Here is a 21907-nt window from a genome sequence, read left to right as displayed (position 1 = left end):
AAAAGCAAACGTTGAGGTCATCAACCACAAGCTCTCAGTGCATGTCTCTGTAACAGCCTGTCTCTGAAATGTGGCTCGCCAGGTTTTCTGGAAGATCACCTGGTGTGGAGAACCCACCGTCTCACAGGGAAGTCCGTTCTACACTGTGCTGCCCTAGCCTGGAGTTTGCAATCCTGCCACCTGTGAGTGATGGACACATTGCAGAGCACATTCACCAGGCCGAAATGACGGAGGACAACCCCCTAGTGTGTCTTTGGCTATCTTTCAGAAGGGGCACTGGCTGCTCACAGGGGCCTGGGAAAAGGGTAGTCATGGAACTGAATGATGGCTATGTTCTTTAGTAAAAAGATCTGGAGTGTTTCTGAACCCACTGGGAAGTCGAGGAGCCTCTCTTATCAAATGGGTAGATCAGTCTTTCTATAGGACAAGCACATACCCAATGACTCTAAGACATGAATGAATGAATGAATGAATGAATGAGTACAAAGATTGGGAAGTTGGGGATGGACCCACTGGGTAAGGAAATAATCAACTTCAAGAACAAACTGGTCCACAAATCAAAGGTCCATCCTGGCTGTAGAAGCTGAATAGTATAACTCCATGGGGAAGAGGTAGCCAAGGCTGTCACGGTACCTGGCTGGTGGGAGAGATGACATACTGACCACCCCTGCCAACCCACTTTGGGACCTTGATGGACTTGACTCATTTTTTCCAGAATGTACATGATCATTTACTAAGCAGACTCTACTGGTGGCAATGGTGGTGACGCTGGTGGTGGTGATAAAACCAACAGCACCAAAGCTGACAGTCCACGAAGCTCTCACATACCCGCTGTCTCATGTCATGGACAGTAATGAGCCGGGACCATCATGCTTCATATGATAGGAGAGAAAGGAGGAGGGCCGAACTGAAGCCAGCCTGGTCTCTATCCCAGAGCTCTAGGGCGCATGACCCTGAACCCTTCCTCTGGAGTAAGAAGGGGTGACCTGGAGAATGGGCTCTAATTCTACTACAGAATTCATCGTCTCCAGTTATCAAAAGTTAGCTCCTGGTTGGATCTGCCCATTTCACAGTAGGAAAGCTCTTCCTCTGACCAACTTCAAGCACTATCTCTCCTTCTTCCTGGGCTTTGAACAGGCCAATTTGAATGTGAGTGGCTTTGTTCTTTATTTCCCCAGTTCTCTTGAGTGGGCTCTTCTCCCTTTCAATTTTAGTATCCAGCACCAAAGACCATCAGGGGAAATACCTTGTCTTGTATCTTAAAATTATTTAAAATTTCTTACATATAATTTCTACTTTATTCACTTACATAGAATAATAATTACCATCTATTGAGTGCCTAATAGGTACCAGGCAATTTGCATACATTATCTGATTTAATCTGCATGGAAAAAAAAATTTGTTCTCTCTCTTTTTTTTTCAGATGAGGATCTAAGGCTTAGATAATTTAAGAAAATTTCCTAAGGTCACATAGCTCATAAACAGAAGCTCAGGATTCAAAAACTATCTACTTGTCTCCAGAATTAGTGGGTGTTCTGCCCACTCTCTCCCAGGCTCTTCTCCTTCCCACCTCTAGCTTTGTTCTGTGGGATTAGCTAAACCAGGAAAAAAAAAAAAAACCAAAAAAAACACCACAGGAATTAAAACTGTGCTTAAAATTCTGAATTTCAGATGCTAAACTGATCCAATCCTCTGCCTGCCCCTCCTCTCATTTAGACACAGACAGATCCAGGACTTGGGCTTTGAGGATCAGGAGAGAAATCCAATCTCCTACCAGGAGGAAGTCAGGCAACACACTGCTCTCTTTACATGCAAATGTCTTAATTATGGCTGGTAAAGGAGATATTTGTATGGAAATTTATGTATCTTTCTATGTTATAGATTCAGTTTGCCTCTGGGGAAAAAAATAAAGTCCTTTTACACTTGAGGAACCCAAACAGGGTCTGCTGTAATTCGGGGCACTGCCAGGTGCTGAAGGTGCGCTCCCTCCCCGCCCTCCACTGGACCCAGAGGAACCAGTCAACCAACATGCTTCAGGGGCCTCCTGCCGATGCCTCCTCTCCTTCCTTGAAGGTGAGCTCCAGGACACACATGCCTCAAGTGCTTGAGGTTTTCCGATGGGACATCTCCCTTTTTCCCCAATATCTGTCCCTGTGGAGATGAGGCTGACTATGACAGTGTCCATCCTATGCCTGCGCCATCATCATTGCCAAAGAAAACAACCAGATTTCAAAATGTCAGGAGGTGAAATTGGGTTTAAGAGACCACTGGAAACTGCTTTCAGAAAGAGAGTGTCATTTTTGGCAGGGCAAGGGAGGGAGATGTTTTTATGCCATTGTTTTCCTACCAGTGAAGATACATCCCACTAATAAAACACAACCAATTACCTATGAAATGCACAAGGCCACTCTGGTCTCCCTGAGCTTCCTTAGCGTTTCCCTGAGTGTTATAATGTCTGTCTTACAATGTCAGTCATGTCTATCTCCACTAGGGACAGAGGAGGAAATAGACTTACCTGACGGCTGGTGGGACTCTGGCTAGACATAATGGAGAACTTCCCATTTCTAAGGAGTGTTACAATTACAAAGGAAAGGACAAATCTCTCACTGGTAATATTGTCCCTTTGTCCCAGCTGCAGGAATGAGGGAGCCTGTGGAATCCCTGCAGACGCACAGAGCAGAGCCAGCAAGCCTGTGTCTGGGGTGATTTTGATGCTATTCTGCCTGGGGCCACAGGGGTAAAACAGATGACATTTAAGACTCTTTCTAGCCTCATGTTTCTTTAAAATGGAATGATGTGGCATTTGTTCATCTGTTTCTAACACTCTAGGGACACGGAATGTGGCCTAAAGGATGCATTTGTAAAATACCCATCCTGACCCTCAACTTCACTGTTCTTCTTTTTCAAGGTTACAGTCTGAACTGAAGAGGCTTTGAGCGCCAGCCCTGGCCTTCAGTTCACTTCCAGGCTTCCCCTCCATACTCCATGGCCACAGGCAGCATGGGGCCTCATCGCCCTTGCCCAGGAACATTGTCATGGCCTGCTTTCGCCTTCGTGGTCTCGGTTTCCAGCAGTTCCTTCTACATGCCACAGACACAGCCTCATTTACACTAAAAATGGTGACGAACCTCCCATGACTACTCAAGTCAGAACAGCTGGCCTTTCAAGGGCTGCCATGGTGGCCCTGTGCTTCCTCAAACATTTCTTTTCATGCACGTCCCATGTGTCCTCGGTTTTGGCCAGCTGAGTGACACACTGTTCTGGATCATTCTCTCAGTTTGCCAGCCTCCAAGTCATGTCCAGGCCTTCCCTCTGACAGGAAAACCCTCCCCAAATTCAACCTACTGACTGCCAACCAAGCCCTCCAGACCTAAGGTGGCTGCCGTCCAATTAGGCTGGAATGCATAACCCTTTTGTAAGATTTGCATTCCTCTGGCTTATGGTGAAGCCACACATTTCCATTCCCTGTGAAAATCTGACATCGTTGGGAATACAAATGACGTTCTTTTATTCACCCTGACCATGGCAAGGGAGAGGAGGGAGGAAGCACAGAAAGCAACCTTTAGCCACTAAACTAGATCTAGGTATTGTGGGACGAGCCTATTTCAAAACTGAAGGCTGTTCCCGTCTTGTGCCCAGATGCAGAAGGGGGCTGAAATTTTGAAAGCTGTGGTCCAGGGCAAAGCAAAAGTACAGAATCTGGAGACAGCTGTGACTTTATTCTCATACCTCTGACCCTGTCTCCCTCCTAAAGAAATTAAGCCTTTTGTTCACTTATCATTACACAAGAACTTAGCCCCATAGAAGGTAAAACCTGAAAGAGACCACAGAAGCTGAATCCAAACTCCAGACTTGGCAGATGAAAGTGAGGCCTCTAATTAGCAACATGGACACAGAGCTGGTGACGAGACCAGGTGTCCTAAACAGCAGTCCTGTCCCTCAGCAGACCTGGATTTCCAAATGTCTGATATTTGGTAGATAATCAGTGTGCAAATCCTCTGGCTTTAATCAAGGAAACAAGAATGTGGTGCTGTAATTAGCATGAATCTATTCTGCACACCTTCCTCCTTGCTCATTGCCTCTGCAGTGTGTGCAGTTTAAAAGTTCTTAGCATGTAGGTTGTTTTGCAAAATTCACTCAAGATGTGTGCAGTATGGCACCAAGCCCCAAGGCAGACGTTCAGGCAGCTAAAGCTCTGAGCCTGCCCGACATCTGCTCTGTGGCTGGGTCAGCACCAGGCACCCGCTCCCAAAACTGAAGAACAGACACATGGTTTAGGGACTGGAATCTAAGGCAATTTGAGGCCTTCTCCTGGCCTCCTACTCTAAGCTCCATCAGAGAAAGTGAACTGTCCTAACTCCTGACAGGACATCAGACATGGGATGACATTGGGCTGGAAAGGCATGGGGGAGAGGGGGATTTTCTTCACCCATCCTGTGGCAGAGGGTGCCAGCTGCTCATTCCAATCCATCTGGGGACACAGCTATGCTCCATTTCTCAGCCTGCCTTACAGACCATGAGACCAGGCAGGCGACTGGGCTCTTGCCATGAGGGGACGTGACAGGCCTCACCTCCAGGTCAGGCCCATTAACCACATGCCTGTTCCCCGTCTGGCTAGCTAGAATGGGGATGGATGTCTGGGGTGACCGAGGACACCACACAAAGAAGAGGATAGAGAGCCATCAGCCTGGATGACCGCAGGGTGGAGGTTCACCTACTCACACTGTTACACGACCTAGAAAGAGGTTTCTATTTGTGTCGGAACCATTCTATATTTTTGCATGTACTTGTTAGGATAGACAGTTGGCCTACCTCCACGAATACACTTATATAAGCCTTGTTCCCCACTTTGGATTGGGGAAGACAATTATATTTTAGCTTCAACAATAGTAACAGTAATTAATAATTCTTGAGTATTTGTCTTCCTAAGAACTTTATATTAACTCTTAATTCTTACAGCAAGTGCATGCGATAGAGGCTTTTGGCCCCATTTTACAGTTGGAGGCACAGAAAGGTTAAATAACTTGTCTAAGGTCATATAGACAGGAATTACAGGAGCTGAGATTAAAATCCAAGCAGGGTGGGTCCAAGCGTCTGCACTTTCATCACTGCTGCAGGGGAACCGTGACATCCACAAAGTCAAATATTCTACCAGCCAGATCAGCTTGTTCCAAATGAACCTCAGACCCTAAAGGTTACTGCTGTTACCTTTTCCAGGAGTTTCCAGGAACTCTGACCTGGAATGTACAGTTAGTACCCAGGGCCTTGCTATCAGTTGCCAGGCCTGCCTTATCCCTACATGTGTGTCTGCCTGGGTTGTGTCACTTTCCCTCCTCATCTCCTGGCCACTTGGCTCTATTCCTACTGAGACTCCACTCTGACTTTAACTGGGTCATTCCTAACTCAGACCACCACTCACCTGCCTCCTCTAGACATTGTCCCAGATACTGCTTAGACCAAAAATGACACCTAGGGAGGCATCTGTTTGCCTGCCCAGGCTGCTCCTGGTCTGGCCTAACTTACTTCCTGCCTAATTTCAAATTGCCATTCTGACTTCACTCATTCACATTTTTACTGGGTGTCTACCAAGCCCTAGCACTATGCCAGACACAGAGGACAGGATGGTGAGCGGAAAGGCATACTCCTGGCTCTCTGGACAAGTAAGATCAGAGAACTGACCCCTTCAACCCCATCCCTCCTGGATCTGAGCACTGCTTCCCTCCAAATCAAAACCTCTGAAACATTTATCTTCTGGCATCCCAACCTCTCCTCTTCTGAACTCTTGAAGCTTTCTTTAATTCCAGATTTGAACTGCTATCTGAGTGGTGTCTGATGTTCTGAGAAAGGTATCATGGCACCAAACACCCTGGTCAGAGCCCGTTTGAAGGCAAACTTGGCAGCATCACATCAGTGACTCCCAAAGCAGGGAAAGGTATGTCACTGAACTTGGTCTTAAGAAGAGGGAACACATTGCTCTGGCACTCTGGTGCAGAGATGTTTGTTTCTCTCTTTAAACATGTAACAGGAAATTAGGCAGTTCACCTTTGTAAATTGTTTGCATACCGCTCATGCATGAGCCAGATGGTGTCTGTTCTAAGAAATTAAAAATGAAAAAGGAAGAACATAAGGAGGGCTTTATCTCTACCTGTCCCCCTGCCCTCATATACACACTCTGGAATCTGCACCGGGCAGGTGAGTAGAGATATACACAGATACACAGACACACACAAAGAAACACACACACACACCTGAATTATCTGCATTTAGCTGTATTAGGCACCAGAAACCAGCAAGCTCCAAGGCCCAAGAGACTTTAGAACCCTACTGTAGCAGAGATGCACACTGGTCCTGGGGTCAGCTTGCAGAGAGGACCCTCAGTGTCTGGCCACCTCATCTAATAAATCACTGCTGTCCCCAGAGCTTCAGCTGAGGCGCAGAACAAAAACAGCTTTCAGAAATCTCTAGACAGGGATTTAGCTCTGAGATTCCCGAGCAGGACCATATAAACACTGACCGGAACAGGCAAGCACCGGCACCCAAGCATTTCTGTCTCAGACGAAACCTTGGGGAGGAAATTTTCCAGAGGCAGTCACCTTGAAGACCCTACTCCTTAGGACAGCTGTGTGACCCCAGTTCATTTTCCATAGGTCAGGAGATTCCTCTCTCTGACTCAAGAATTGCCTCTGGAAATAAGATTATCCCCGGGGTTTTCAAGCCCTGGGGGTGTTAAGGGGACTAAGGAAGGTAATATAAGCAATAACTTATCCAGGAAGTAGTGTATTCCAGGCTCCTAATGCAAATTAACTAGCTTAACATCAAATTATCTCTGCTGACAGGCTATGTTTGTCCTTTGTAAAATGGGAAATAGAGGTTAGGAAAGTGCACCGAGGTCCCATGGCTGCTAATGGTGGTGCTGGGATGTAAACACAGGTAAAATCAGGCCCAAATACAGAACCCCCTTGTCTCCCTGGTGTCTTCCAATACAGATAACAAGACTTCTAGGTGCACTGCTGATGTGACCTCTGGTGAATCACTTCTGCCTTTTGTGTTACTGAATGAGCTGTACATACATCAGGACCTGTGAGCAACTGAACATAAAGATATGATACAAGCTGCTCTGTGAATGTGGACAGTCTAGGATGTCCCCACCATCAATGGAATGTGCAACTTTCCAGCGTTGCACTGAGATTTTACTGCAATTGCTACCCGTTTCTATTCCGTACTTTCTTGGGAACAAAGACACATTTTTCAGCCAGCTGGCCTCAGCTCACACCTGGCTTAGAATGCATGAAAAAGAACCTGCGGATACCTGGAACGTGCACAGTTCCCTCTGGCTCTCTCTTCCTTAATTCCAATCTGCCCTGGTGCCCACGGAAATGAGATGGATTTACTCCTTGTAGCTTTCCCAGGAGTAAAGAGGAACAGTGCACAGTTGTTAAAGCAAGGGCACAGCAGTATCATTTGGAGATGTGATTTTTGTTTCCTCTTTGAAATCAGAATTGAGAAACGTTAAGTGCACTCCTCAAGTCAAGTTTGAAAGCGGAGTCTGCACACATTCTGGTCAGATATTGTTTCCCAAGACCCCAGTGAAGCTGGCAGAGACCAGATCGGCATAATGAAACATCTTTCTCACACAGAAAAACTGTGATCCATTCCCTGCTTTTATCAACACCAATACAAATCTGAGCTCAGCCAGACAGGCCAGCGAACCCCATTACACAGAGGGCGATGGCAATTAAACAGTGCCAGCTCCAGTTGGACTCGAGAAATCTATGACCCATGGGTCCTTTGTAACCATACCAATGCCTCTCTTAGAAATGACTGAAAAAATTGGTCTAGATGCTAAAGAAAGGCTCTGCTATATTATTTCCCAGCAGGTCCACCTTGGCCTGTGGTGACTGCTGCTCCGTGCTCCTTTTTCAATATCTGGGGATATTGGACAGGGCAGGTGGCTGGAGAAACCACCCAGTTTGCTGGAGACACACAACCTCTGCCCACTGCTTGGTTTACTCTGCTCTATACCCTCTCATGATGCTGCAGCAGCTGCCACCTTTTCTTTGTACCACAGACAAATTACTCTCTAGCCACAAAGGGCATCTCTCAACCATCCCATTTTTCTTGAGGTCATGGCTAAAATGAAGTGTCTTGAGTGACCAGTTTTAATGTCCTGTTTAGACAAAGCCATCAGGAGGAACATTCAGACAGAACTTCTCTGCAGAGGCCAAACTCTCAGCCTCCTGCCCCACACTTGGGCCAAAAGCACAGTCGTGGGCTCTTTGCCTCACAATATGGCCACTCATTCCCTACAAAGAAGGTAAGACAAATGGCTACCATGCCTTCAAAACATGGTCTCTCCCCTCCTTATACTACATATCCAAAGTCCTTGCCCATTCAACGTCCCCGAAGTAAATCTTCCATATTTTCTGCAACTGACTTGCAATCAGTTTGCAGAAGTTATTCCATCTCTGTGTCTCAGGTAGCACCTATATTTCCTCCCTGTTTTTGAGTTAAATGACACTTGTGCCCACTTGTCCTTTCCCTGGCAATAATAACACTGTCAGAAGGACTCACTGATCCACAGGAAGATAATTCCCAAAGACTAAGGGGAAAAAATTTGAGAGCAAATTAAGACAGCTGTTAATGTAAAGTAGACAACCTTATGATGTAAAATTGGACACAATGTCCTCCTCTCAGTCAGAAAGCTTTTTCTAGCCTGCACCTCTCTCCAATGCTGGCAATAACACTTTCTTCCCTCATCTTTCCTAAGCCATTTGGATGACTATGCTCAGCAAGACATTAACCATTTTTGTTACTTTACTTTGGGTTCTGGCTTCTCAACAAGAACTACCTTTGAAAGCAAGCTACATGGTCAGCAGGTAATTTCCAAGAATACAGTGTATTGTGGGTGAGGCTGGATCAGGGACTGAGTTGGAGGTGCTAAAATGCAGCACCAAGTTGAGTTTGTCTGTGTGTGCACTTGGGGCTATATATGTAAATATATGTACATATATCTTGTTGCATGAAGGATGAGTATTTGTTAATGAAACAAATGAAAACATAATGCATATGTTTTTTCCATGTAAGGGTACAGGTGACTTAAATATCCAACAGGGAAGGAGGAGTGAGCTATAGAGAAATACACAGGTATGCCAAGGTGTAGGAGTGGCCAAGGGTGTAGGAGTGACCGACCGTATGTATGGGCGTGGCTGCGTCTGTGTGTGCTCCGGAGTGACAGGGTTAACGGACAATGACAAAGACATGTGAGCAAGGTGCTAGCTCAGCTATGGAGCCCTGCAGCTGGGAAGGCCACCTTACCCTGTAGTAGTCGGTGCTGTACACGTCTCTGGACATGCCGAAGTCTCCAATCTTCACTAGCAGGTCGGCTCCAACCAGGCAGTTCCTGGTGGCCAGGTCCCGGTGCACGAAGTGCTGGGAGGCCAGGTAGACCATGCCCGAGGCAATCTGGCTGGCAATGTGGAGCATTTGGGACAGCCCCAGCTCACCTTTCGCCTGGCGTGGCTGCCCATCCACGAGGATCATTGCATCTGGCCCATGAGCCCTGTGGGGGGGAAAGAAAAAAGAGGGGGGCAGAGAGAATTCAGGGGAGCTCTGAAGTGCACTACAGAAAGGATGCAATCTCCCTTCTCAGCCGACCTGTGGCCTATTCTGTCTAAGACAAAATGTATTATGTGAGCACGGATGTGAGTGAAACACTGTACCCAAAGTCCCAACTAAGATAACGGCAGACATGTTCCAGTGGGTCGGGGACTGCAACTGCTCTTTTAGACTATTTAATTTATATCCAGGGTTTCCCAGGTTTTAGAGGTTTAATATAGATCTCTCTCTCTCTCCTTCTAAAATCAATACATAAATAACAATTTTTTAAAAATAAATTTTATTAACTTTAAGCAATGTAAATTTAAATTCAAACAGCCACACGTGGCTACTGTACTAGACAGCACAGTTCTAAATTTACGTAAGGAAAATCTGCCCTTTTTTCCAACCATTTTTGTCTCCTCATGAGTTTGTAAGCTTGTGCCTTCCTGTTCATCATCAAAAAGTCCCTAGAAATCAGGATAAAGACCTGAATCCAGCTGCTCAGGAGGGAACGCAGAAATACGAAAGTTTGCTGCTCATGTCTAACCCCCGGACCTAAGTGTTTAAAGGAGCAAATATAACTCCTGGCTCCAGAGAGGACCCCTGGGGGTTGGGGGGCTGGGTCAGGGCTTACCTGAGGAACTTGTTCAGGTCTCCATGCTTCATGTACTCAAACACCATGATGAGGGGGTCGCCATCGCCACACACGCCGTAGAACTTGACAATGTGCTCGTGCTGCAGGTTGGTGAGCAGCTCAGCCTCCCTCTGGAAGTCCTTCCGGGCAGCCAGGGTAGGGTCCTTCAGGGCCTGGACACAAGGCAGGACAATAGTTTTTAGCAACCAGAAGCCAGGGATCTGCCTGTTCCCCTCCTGGGAAGAAACCTGGTGCTCAGAATAAAGACCTCCTAGCTCCCAACAAATAAGATCTTAACAGGCGTTTAAAGACCATGAGGCTAAGTCACAATGGCCACACCTCACTCCTTCCTCCTTCTGCAGTTCCATCCCTGCAGAAACAGAAACCAACTTCTGACACCATCCCAGACACCAGCCAATGACTTCAAATTATGCTCCTCCCTGAGCCCTAGGTGTGAATGACAAAGGGAGGGGTATGGGGTGGCGGCCTGACAAAGGCCCCTTCCCCTAAGGTTTCTTGGAAGACATGGTCTCACAGCTAAGACAAACAGTGGGAACACCTGCCCCAACTGCTTAACTTGGTAAACTCGCCTGTGCCCAGAGTCCCCCAGAAATCAGGCAGACAATGTAATCAAGTCTCCTTGGCCTGTATTCTTTACTTTAGATGGTGAAGGAGTACACATGCAGAGAAACACCAAAGCTTTGGCTTAGAAAGGCACGCATGTCCTCAGAGTAGGGGTTGAGGAAGCACTGGGGCTCTCAGCACGAAAATGGTCCTAGGCTTCATCTGCTTTCACCTGTGCAAGTCTGGAGTTGGAAAAACTGAGGCCCAGCCTTGCGCAGATATCAACTTAAATGACACATCTTAAAGGACAGATAAACTGGGCCTCAGCCATCTCCTGGTTTCTGGTCTCCAGGTCAATGGCAATGCCCCTCGGGAGGACCTTATCCGAAGGACAATGGTCTCTTGAGCGGATATCAAGTTCCACCCTAAATTCAACCAGGACCACCTCCCATTCTTTTCAAAATTTGGAGGCTTCACCAAAACAGTGTTTGATTAAATGACTCCGCTGTTGACAAAAATGTTGGAAGTTATCTAATGTTAACTTTCCCATTTTACAGGTGAGAAAACTGAGGTCCAGAACAAGGAGGTAACTTGTCAAAGATCAAGAAAGAACGAATAGCTCCAGTCTGGAGCCCAGGAGACTTTCCTGTTTAGCGGGCCTGCTGGAATTCATTCATCAGACCAATTAGTCACCAGGCAGGTCCCCAGGGGAATGGTGGGCACAGAAGTTAAAAAACAGAAAAGAGGAGAGGGCGAGGAAGATGAGGAGTATGGGCTCCAGTAGAGGGCTCGTCCAGCAAGGATGCCAGACCTGTAGGGCCGGCCAAGGTCAGAAGCGAGGGGGATGTCCACCACCCCATTGCTCATGTCACGAGCTCTGATTCCACCGACAACCAGAGCAAGGACATTTGCACAGCTGTCTTGCTATGGGTGAAAGAAGGCAGAAGGTGCCTTTCTTGGTGACCCAGCCTCTGGCTGCAGCCCTGAACTCCATGTGCTGGGCATGGGCACAGGATGACTGCCAGTGATTTATTTATTTTCATGAAGAACAAGGTAGGGGGAGAGAACCCAGCATGGGTGGGATGGGAGAGCATGAAGATTTATGTGAATGCTGGATTTATGAGAGGGAAAAGTAGATCAACTTTGGGGCCAGCCAAATGGTCTCTCCCCGTCTCTGTAAGTCATTCTCTCACTCAGTCCTGAGGCCAAAGGCAGCTACTGCATATTTCCGTTCTCAGCTCTCCAGAAGTGCCCACCAGTGTCCCCAAGGCTGGCACCCTGTAAGGCACACAGGAGATGAGGCTCAGGCAACTGCGGCCGCCTGAAGTCTGCCCACACCCCGTCTCCTGCCTTCACAATGGGATTCCCAGTTCCTGGGTCAGACCTGAAGTACTTATGTAACTGACAAAAGGGGCCAGTGGCCCCAATCCCCAGGGATTGACACAACTGGGAAAGAGATGGCCGGAGGAGAAAGAGGAGGAAGGCCAGCCAGACACTCCCTTGCCCTTCCCCATGGAGTCCTCTTCTGAGGGAAACTTCAAAATGGGTCACAGCCGGTGGTATGGGAGGTTCAGGAAGTCTGGACATGCTGAGGGGTCTCTGAAGCCCTTTGAGCAGAATCCACAGAACAAACAGGGGAGCTAGGATTTGCCCCCCTTTTCTACTGCTCTTTCCCCCAAAGTTTGAGGATTTTGCCCTTTCTAGTCTTCCCCTCTGCATCAGCTCCCTGTTCACCCCAAGTCCTGGGTACTGGGGAGCTATTCAGTCAGATGGGAGAGAAGCTGACTAGATGGTGAGAACGCTCCAATTCCAGAGAGCTCATTTCCTCAAGGTTCCCAAAGCCAAGGAGAGGAGAAAACCCATTTACAGGGATGAAAACAGAAACACATTTTCTGCACCACCCAGTCTGGGTACTACCCCCTCACGGCAGACCACTCTGCGAGAACACATTTCCCAGGGTTGCAGGCCATCATTTCATTTCCTGCTCCAAGCGCAAAAATGTTCAGTTCATTCACCAGTTCCCAGGCGGATGCTGGAACGCCCTATAGATTACTGTCATCCTATAAATTAGGATTCAAGGCAGTGCAGATTCTAAGTTTAGGGACAAAATTAGAAACTTTCCCAGATCCCTGGCGCAAGCCATTTGAAGACACCCTCGCTCATCTGACCACCCCACGTCTGTGGAGACCCACAGAGCAAGTTTGTTCTCAGGGTGTCCAGCAACAACCATCATTAATCTTTCATGGGGGCAATACTCTGCTTCCTTATTTATTTCTAGAGCAGAGATTGGCAGACAATGCCTACTTTTATTTAAAAAAAATATTGGACAACAGCCATCCCCACTGGTTTACATGGCCTGCTTTCCCACCACAGGGGCAGAGCTGAGTAGCTGTAACAGAGAGTGTACGGCTTTCAAGGCCTAAGATATTTACTATCCGGTCTTTTAGAGAAAATGTTCGGCAATCCTGATTCTAGATCGTCAATGCAAGGTTGGCAGTCATAGGTCACGTATAAGCACATTCAATAATACCAGCATCAAGAATAAAAATATAAAAACACACAGCAACTACTCTTTATTGAGCACTTACTATGTCCCAAGCAGTGTACTAATGATCTGACATATTGCTATGTCATTTAATCAACAGAATTTTAAGGAAAAGACATTCTATTTTCTGTTATACAGATAAGAAAACTGAAGCCTAAAGAGGTTAAATGGCTTTCGAAAGGTCACATAACTAAATTGGTGGTAGGGCGGGTTTCTGGTTCCCATGCTGTGCCTGTGGCCCACACAGCTGCCTGCATTCAGGGAGGCCAGGCCCTCTGTGGACAGACGATCTGCAGACACAGGACCATGAGCACAGAGACCCACAAGGCACAGAAGCACAAAACTGTCCCATCATGGGGGAGGTTTAGTCAGAGCCCTCAGTGCTCAGGACAGGACCCTTTTGAAGTCTGAGAGTCCCCACAGGAAGTGTATCTCCTGCCCCCAGCCCAGAACATCATGCTTTCTGCACCCACAAAGGTAAATCCACACTGTGGAGCAGAGCTCCCGAGACCTGTGGGTGCCTCAGTGAGGTTACTTGACTCTTGTTTGTGCCAATCATGTTCAAAGATTTGTCCAACACTAATTTACAGGCAAAGCTGGTCACTGCTGGGGGAAGCCTGGGCTGGGCAAAGGCCCTTCTCTACTGCTCCAGGCTATTCAGCTTCAGCTGCAAAGCTGTACAGCTCGTTCAGCAACAAAAAGCCCTGTGGTTAATGGACCCATCTAGCAGCTGCCAGGAGGCAGTTATCCTCAGGCGCGCTGCCCTTTGGGGTCTGAACCTGGATTCTGTGGGGGCATCTAAGAACTTTTTCCACCCTCACTCACTCTTCTCCCTGTGCTCAGTACCTAACACCCCTCCCCCTCTCCTATTCCCAGTAATGTAGGCTGCCCTTGAGCAGTGACTCCTGGGAGTCCCTGAGCCCACCCCTTACCCAACTGTCCTCCAGAGAAATGGTCAGTGACTTTTCAGGCACAGACACCACCTCCTGCAAGGTCTCTGAGGACGGAGGAGGGCCAGCTGGGGTCGGGAGTGAGCCCAGGGTCTCTAGAATAAAACCAGGGCCTTCCACAGGCAAACCTGTTCCTCCAACTGCACCTCAGGAACAGCCCCCTCTGTATTGTGTGTGATAGCTCTGGACCTTTGAAGCCAAAGGAAGTCGGTTTTGGTCCCAAGGACAGTCGTTCATTGACCTTGGGGCATCCGATAAAGCCAATTTACACCACCTTTCCTGTAGAGGGCGCCTCTCCTTCCTGCTCCCCAGTTCCAGCCGCCCCTCTGCCTTCCTGAGGCGTGCATGCCTCTGGGATTTACCTTCACGGCCACCAGCATCTTGTCCTTGGTTGGGCTGAGGTTGTAGCACTCGGCCAGGAAGACCTTTCCAAAGGCTCCCTCTCCCAGTTCTCGCTTCAACACGATGTCCCTCCTCTTAATGTGCTGCACATCTGTGGGAGGGGGACAGAGAGGAGGGCAGCCAGGTCAGTCCTGTCCTCACTAGAGGCCCCTGGGGACAGAAGAACCCAGGGGTCTAGATCAGGGAGTTCTGCTTTTGAGTTCACAGCAGGAGAAGCAAACTCTAGCAGCACCCCAAGTTGGGCATGAAGACAGGCCTCTCATTGTGGTTTGAAAGTACAACCCAGAATCAATCTCAGCTCTGTCCCTGACAAGCCCATAATGTCTCTGGAGCACAACTGGAAAATAGTCCACACTAGTTAATGCACAGGATTCTGGTGTTATTAGCTATGGTTACTGTGCACAGGAATGTCCTGGGCTTCGGGTGAGTTCTGGCTCAGGGGCCTGGGAGTCTGCATTTCTAAAAAAATCCCAGGTAATGTCCATGTGCTCTTGGTCTACAGACTACGCTGTGAATTATGAGGTCTCTAGGGTATTCAAGAATTGGGTTTGAATTCTGGCTCTATGTCTTTGCTAGTTTTTTGAACTTGGGATGGTTATTTCACCCCAGAGCCTTGGTTTCTTCACCTGTCAAATGGGATTAACACCAATAGCGTACTTGTTGAACTCTTGTGGTGATTAAGTGAGACAATCCATATGAAGAGCTTGGCCCAGTGCCTGGGAGAAACTAAAGACAGACACACACAGGTACACACATGTGTGCACACACACACGGACACACACTGGCTCTTGTTATAATGGCTGTAAAAGTCCTAACAGAAAATCTGGATTGTGATAAAGACTACTAACTGGTCTCCCTGACAAAACCTCCTCTGAGAGAAATACCAAGGAGATCATGAAAGCCAAGTCCAGAAAGAGACGCCCCAGAGCCAGGTCTGTGCACAGAGAAGGCTTGCCACCGCCTCGGCTAATTTAGCAACCTAATTAAAGTCTGTGTGCCCGGAGAAAGCAAGGAGGTGACCTCGGCCCTCCCACCTATTGGAAAGAATGCTAGGAAGGAATTGTAGAAGAAGTGGGCTGGTGAGGAAAGGAGAGAGCCAGAAATTACTCGCTGACCTTTCCATTAATTTGTTCAATAGGCGGAGCCCATTAAATGCCTGTATTAGCATTAGGAAGGGCTTTGCAGGGCCAGGAAAGAGGGCTGTCTCAAATGACTGTGCCAAAAAATGACAGCTGAAGACAGAGGACCATGGGAGATTGTTCCCATGAGTGTCAAGGAGACATATGACAGGGACAGAGGGGTGTGGCGGCAAGGGTTTGGGGACTGTTTTGGTTGGCCAGGGGATTCCTTTCAGAATAGACTATACAAAACTGTTATTTTCTATCAAAGTTGCGGGTGTTCCCACCATGCCCTGGATGACCTCCAGGTGAGGAGCTGTGGGAGGAAGCATGTGGAGACAGGCCTACAGGCTCACAGCTGCAGGTGGCTGCTCCTCACAGGCATGGGGCTTCCAGGTGGCTGCCACACACTGCAGGCTTTGCCCAGTCTTTACAAGGGAATTAAGCCTGGTTCCCTTCTTCTCACCCTCTCTCGTTATTTCCCAGCCTCTGAGGAACAGTATTTGTTGGCCCTGAAGGGGGAGGCTAGATTTTTCCCACTGAGAGAAAATGGGAGGTCAGGACCTCTCCAGGGAGGCCATCTGCTCATCGCTGAATATTCATTCCTAGGTGACTACTGATGACACACAGGTTCCTGCAAGGCAAGTGTCGTGGCGCTGAGTCAAGGTGCCAAGCCCACACCTCTGAACATGCAGGGACAGGTAAGGAAGGGGAAGTCAGGGCACTTGGTTCTACAACTGGATCCTCCATGCACTCTGGGCTTGAGGACCTCACAAAACATCTTGGGTCTCAGTTTCCTCATCTGCAAAATGGGTGTGGGAGGGTAATCAAATTCCACTTACCTGCTCCATCAGCTAGTGTATGGAAAGGTTTGTAAACCTTTAAGTCCTCTGAAGTATCAGTGTGTTTTGGTGTTTTCATGATTGTTGACATTATTTTACAAGAAAGGAAAGCAAGGGCCAAGTCCCCAACTGGTGGCTGAGATGAGATGGTGGCTGAGATGGGACGATGGCTAAGATGGGACGGTGCCTGAGATGGGATGGTGGCTGAGATGGGATGGTGGCTGAGATGGGACGGTGGCTGAGATGGGATGGTGGCTGAGATAAGATGGTAGCTGAGATGGGTTGATGGCTGAGATGGGACTAGACTCCAGAGAATCAGGATATGCCCAAGTAGCCAAGTCACTTGCCCTTTGGCCCCAGACCCCACCACGACCACAGTCTCCCTCGGCATTGCAACAGAAGGTACTCAAACATCAGCTGCTCAAAATCATCTAGGGGGCTTGTGGAAACAGCTCTCTGGGCCCCTCACCCAGGGATTCTCATTCAGTAGGTCCAGTGGGGCCCGATAATTTTCCTTTCTAACAAGTGCCCAGATGATGAAGATTCTGATGGCCCAGGAGCCCCACTTTGAGAACCACTGAAACAGGACCACACTGATGGGGTCAGGGGTTAGCTGGCTGATGACTGATGTGCACCTTTACAGCTCGGGCTCACCAAGTCCCACACCCACAACTATTTTAGACCAGGAGGCAGCCTGTAGCCCTCGACTTACCTCCAGGCTCCTCCCCTCCCCCAGTTGTGTGGCCCAGGCTGAGTTAAACTCTCTCAGAGGCTCCACTACTCATCCAAGCAATGGAGATCAAGCCTCTGGTTTCTTAGGTTCTGCACACGTCTCTAGAAAGGCCAAGTATATATGTCCCTGCTTCCCTAAGTCCAACTCTAGGATGGGTGATCTCACAGGCACACACCCCCCCAGCTTCTCACTGTCAGCTACACTGAGCACTGAATGAGAACAGAGGTGGGGGAGCACCTCTGCTGAGAGTGAGACTCTGTTTTTCAGCTTCTGGACCTGGGTCACATCTTGGAACAGTTCACCTCCTCTCACTCCCTCAGCAGCAAGAATCACCGTCCCTAAAAAATGCACATGAGTCAAAAGACAACAGCGTGCAGGGGCCATTTCTCCAACCTCCCTCCACACCCCAGGAGTTGAGTGCCTGGCAGCGCTGAAACCCCAGCTGCGGGAGGGGGGAGCCTGAATGTAACGAGGGGAGGTGACCACATTATAAGAAAGTTGCCTACTCTCTGCAAGCATGAAGCAGAAGCCTTCCACAGACACAAGTGTTTTCCCCAAATCTGCAAATGGGTCTTTTTCAGAGACACGGAAACGCCCAGCAGCTCAGAATAAAACAGTCTGGGCTCACTCTAGTTGTCTGCAGAGAGAAGTATCTGGAGAGCAATACCTGAGCTGGGTCCACGCATGGGGCGGTGAGGTCTGAGAAAGGGCAGCAGAAGGAATGGAAAATGAAAACCGTCTCCATTCTGTCATAAATCCTCCCCAGGAGAGAACCTCCTCCCAGCCACGAGGATAAGAAGCTTCAAGAGGTAACCACGGGCTGTGGCCGAGGGAGGCTGGATATGGGCCAGACACACGAGGCAAATCACTTCCATACAGACAACCCCGTGTACGAGTAAGACCCCAGGCCCCAGACCACCACTGAAGCAGCTGCTTTCCCTAAACTTAAGTAGGAAGAAGTTGGGTAAAGGGAATTAGTTTGTGACCAATCCTACTATTTGTTCAACTTCCAATTCTCATGGGAGATACGTGCTCATGTGCCCCTTTTACAGATGAAAAAATGGAGGCCGGGTAAGTTTCCGAAGTTCCGAAAGCTAAAACACAGTTAAGGAAGGACTCTCTCTTCTTTTCATGGTTCTTGGCTTGTGCTCTTTCCATGACCTGAGGCTGCCTGTCCTATGTCTTCTCTACTTTGTGGCCACCAAGATAACATGGTCCACAGCAGCTCAACCCTCCATCTTCCCCCTTCTCCTGCGCAACTTCTCTCACCTGCTCATCCTGGGACTCTAGTACAGTGTCTTCCCAAGGGAAAGGGTAGGAGCCCCCTTCCTGGAGGCCCTGGGAGGAGGAGGAGGGTGGAGGAAGATGAGATGTTTCTATTTCTGATGTCCAAGCATCTATTTGGGCCTCCTTTTGTGCTTATTTTTAGCTCACACAGTGCTGCTCAGAGCTGCCTCTGGTGAAGCCATCTGACCCACACGCTAAACAGTGATGGATTTTCCTAGGAGGAGAGGGCATCAATCTCCTTTTACTGCCTGGCTGGCCGGCCCAGCAGAGTCTGGGTCACAAAGCTCAGATGCCGGGACACTGGCAGGGGAGGAAGAGAGAGGCGGCTACACAGCCCAGGCATGGGAAGACCTCCCAATCTCCAGCAATGGGGGCTGCTGGAGGGAGAAAAGGGCCTGTAGACAGTGGGGAGGTGTCTGTGGGAGATGAAAAGGGTTCCTGGCACTTTCTGGCTCGGCTTTCCCCTAACTCCTTTTCTCAAGGGAGCCACTACCATGGTAGAGCTGCTCGTCGCCATGGGACAACCGCTTCATCAGACAAATACAGAATGAGAATTGCTGAGTTTCAGTTACTGCTCCACAAATCGTCCCCTGTATGAGGGCCAAGATGATGATTCACTTCTGGGAGGTCTTCCAGGCCTGGAGCAAGCCTGACCTAGGGCAGAATCTCTAACCCAAGATGCCACCAGAGACCTCTATACAGAAGACCTCAGAGCCCTGGGGTCAGCGGGCAGGCTGTGGTCATCCCTTCATCTTGCCTCTGCCTGCCTACAGAAGGAGGTGGTTTCCTGCAGCACCTTCTGTGACCTGCACAGACAGGCATGGCCAGGGACACAGGTGACCACTGTCAGCTTCACTTCTATGTTCCTGGGAAATGGGTGTGTGACAGGCATAAACTACTCAGCCCTGCTGATCAGGGGTGAATAGAAGGCATAAACTCCACACAAAACAGTATTACTGAGAGAGTGAGGACTTCGAATCCTGACCCCATGCCTTACCCTCCCTCGGACTCTGGTTCCTTATCTGCAGAATGGGAACACTAGTGTCTGTTTAGCTATCAGATAATAGGTAATATCTGAAATATAATGGACATTTAACAAAAGTAGGTTCCCTCCTTTCTGCAATCTTTTCACTTTAACTCAGAGATAAATATACCTGTGAACAAAATAGTGGCTTGGAAACTGGGAGAAGGATGGTGATATTCCCTGGAAATGAAATGCCCTTAGGCTGCTCAGAGGGGAGCCAGCCCTGTGCATGACTCAGGGGGTCATGCAGAGACTGTCCAAGCCGGTCACCTCCATTCCAACTTCCTCCTCCTTCAGAGTTCAAAACAGGTTGCAGAGGGATGTTGGTCAGACAATGGAATAAAGACAGAGACAACCACCTACCAAAGACAGCTATTGATCAGTAGAGAAAAACCAGATTTCCCAGGGTCGGTGATTACAAATAATGGTGAATTGACTCTGTTGTATGTCAGGCAGCAAAGTCAGTCCCCAAAAGCCAGCATGCTCCCTCAGGCAGACCCAGAGGCCTTAACAGAAGTTCACTGGCTGCCTTGGAGCTCAGATTGGTGACTGTCCTAAGAAGCCAGGCATGCAGCAGCACTAGGATGTCCTTCCCTAAAGGCCTAGGCAACTCAGACACAGGCCTTCCCAGCATCCCTAAGGGCTGGGCAGTGCTCTCTCACCTGATCCCAATGGGCTCTTCTAACCACCCTGCCTTCCCCTCTTCCCTGGTCCACTGTAACACCCACTCCCTAAGTGGGTGCCCTTGTTGCTGAGACCTCTCAGATATTTCCCCCACCAAGTCTATATCACTCTATGCTTGTCTGTTTTACCTTAACATTGCCCCCTGGTGCCCTTATTAATAATAAAAGTAACTGTCATTGAGTGGGCAGGTACCCTGAGCCAGACACTATGCTAAGCTCTCAACATCAACTGCCTCATTCACCGTCTCAACTCTCTTAAGCACAATGTGTTGCTATCCCAAGTGCTAAAGGTAAGAAATTGAAGTTCAAGGTGACAAAGTAATTTGCCCAAGGTGACCCAGATGTTACAAGTGGACCACCAGACTTTGGACTGTGTCACCCTGCTATCCTTCACAATAGTTTCTCTTGCCACTGTATCTCCCACCCTGGAGAGAGGTGCTGCTTTCTGAACTGGCAACAGTACTTGGTGGAAACCAAATACATCTAAGAGGACAGAAAGTCATTTCCAATAGAGCTTCCCTCCATCCTTGGTCATCACCACCAGAGCTCAATCAGAATAGAGAGGGGCCTTCTGGAGATGAGGATGGTACCAAAAAATAAAAATTCAAGACCCCAACACCCACAAGAAAACAGAGGGTCTGGACAGCCTCAGAGGCCCTTGCATTACAAGGTGAGTCGTGAGGATGACTGTGAATGAAGGAGGGGGGAGACTCTTGGCAGAAAAGAATGGAAGAGGGAACATGGAAAGGAAGGGAGGGTCTCCGAGAAGTGTGTGTTTTCTTTACATTAGCCAGACCCTAGGGTCTCAGGCTGCCAAAAATGCTCAGAAGAAAACATTAATTCAATACCACACATTTAATTACACATGAAATGGAATGTCTTTAAATGGAAAAGATAACATTCTCAGAGCTCCAACTGTGGGTTTTGAAGTGGCAGGAGGGGAGGCCGAGGGCCAGCTCTGAGTCTTTGAGGGGGAAGGAGACTGCTGAGAGGGCAGGACCCTGCCTCTGCTAGTGTAGGAATTTCTTCCCTGACGTCTTCTCACGGCCCCACCGGCTGCGCCTCACCTCACGCCCGTGTGGCATGTGGAGCTGATTTTCCCTTCAGTATTGTGTAAGAGCAGGTAAGTGTGGCCCCTGGACAGCTACAGACCCTTTGTAGTGGTCTGCAGCCAGCCCAGCCACTCCTCCAGCTGGACTGGGAGCAGAGCGTGGCTAAACTGTCCCAGGAACTGCGCTTGCAAAGCAATCCCTGGATGACTTACAGGCTGTGAAAACAGGATGTCCTGCGTTCATGTCAAGGATTTTCTAAGAGAAGACATTTCAAACGCTGGAGAGCCAACAGAAGAACTCTGTAGAACTTGGAGGTCTAGAATTTAAAATTTGTCCCCAGGCCCTGGCCAATTAGAGCACTGTCCTGATATGCAAGGTGCAGGTTCGATCTGTCAGGACACATACAAGCAAGGAAGGAATGCATAAATAAGTGGAACAAATCAATGTTTCTCTTTCTCTCAAAAAAAACCAAACAA

General features: G+C 48.5%; 1 protein-coding gene across 1 annotated transcript in view; it reads right to left on the bottom strand.

The window, feature by feature from the left end:
• NTRK3 (neurotrophic receptor tyrosine kinase 3) overlaps positions 1–21907 on the bottom strand; it is a 264227-nt gene that overhangs the window by 26946 nt on the left and 215374 nt on the right. The window contains exons 14-16 of the mRNA XM_087829119.1: positions 14653–14783; positions 10232–10404; positions 9316–9559 (exon numbers count right to left, since the gene is read on the bottom strand). Coding sequence (XP_087685245.1) covers positions 9316–9559; positions 10232–10404; positions 14653–14783 — 548 coding nt within the window. The remainder of the gene's footprint in view (positions 1–9315; positions 9560–10231; positions 10405–14652; positions 14784–21907) is intronic.

This window comes from Miniopterus natalensis, chromosome 22 (genome assembly GCF_054644295.1).
Source record: "Miniopterus natalensis isolate mMinNat1 chromosome 22, mMinNat1.hap1, whole genome shotgun sequence".
In the NCBI taxonomy this organism is placed as follows: domain Eukaryota; kingdom Metazoa; phylum Chordata; class Mammalia; order Chiroptera; family Miniopteridae; genus Miniopterus; species Miniopterus natalensis.
Note: the sequence above shows the minus strand (reverse complement) of the source record. Positions and strands in the feature narration are given on the sequence as shown.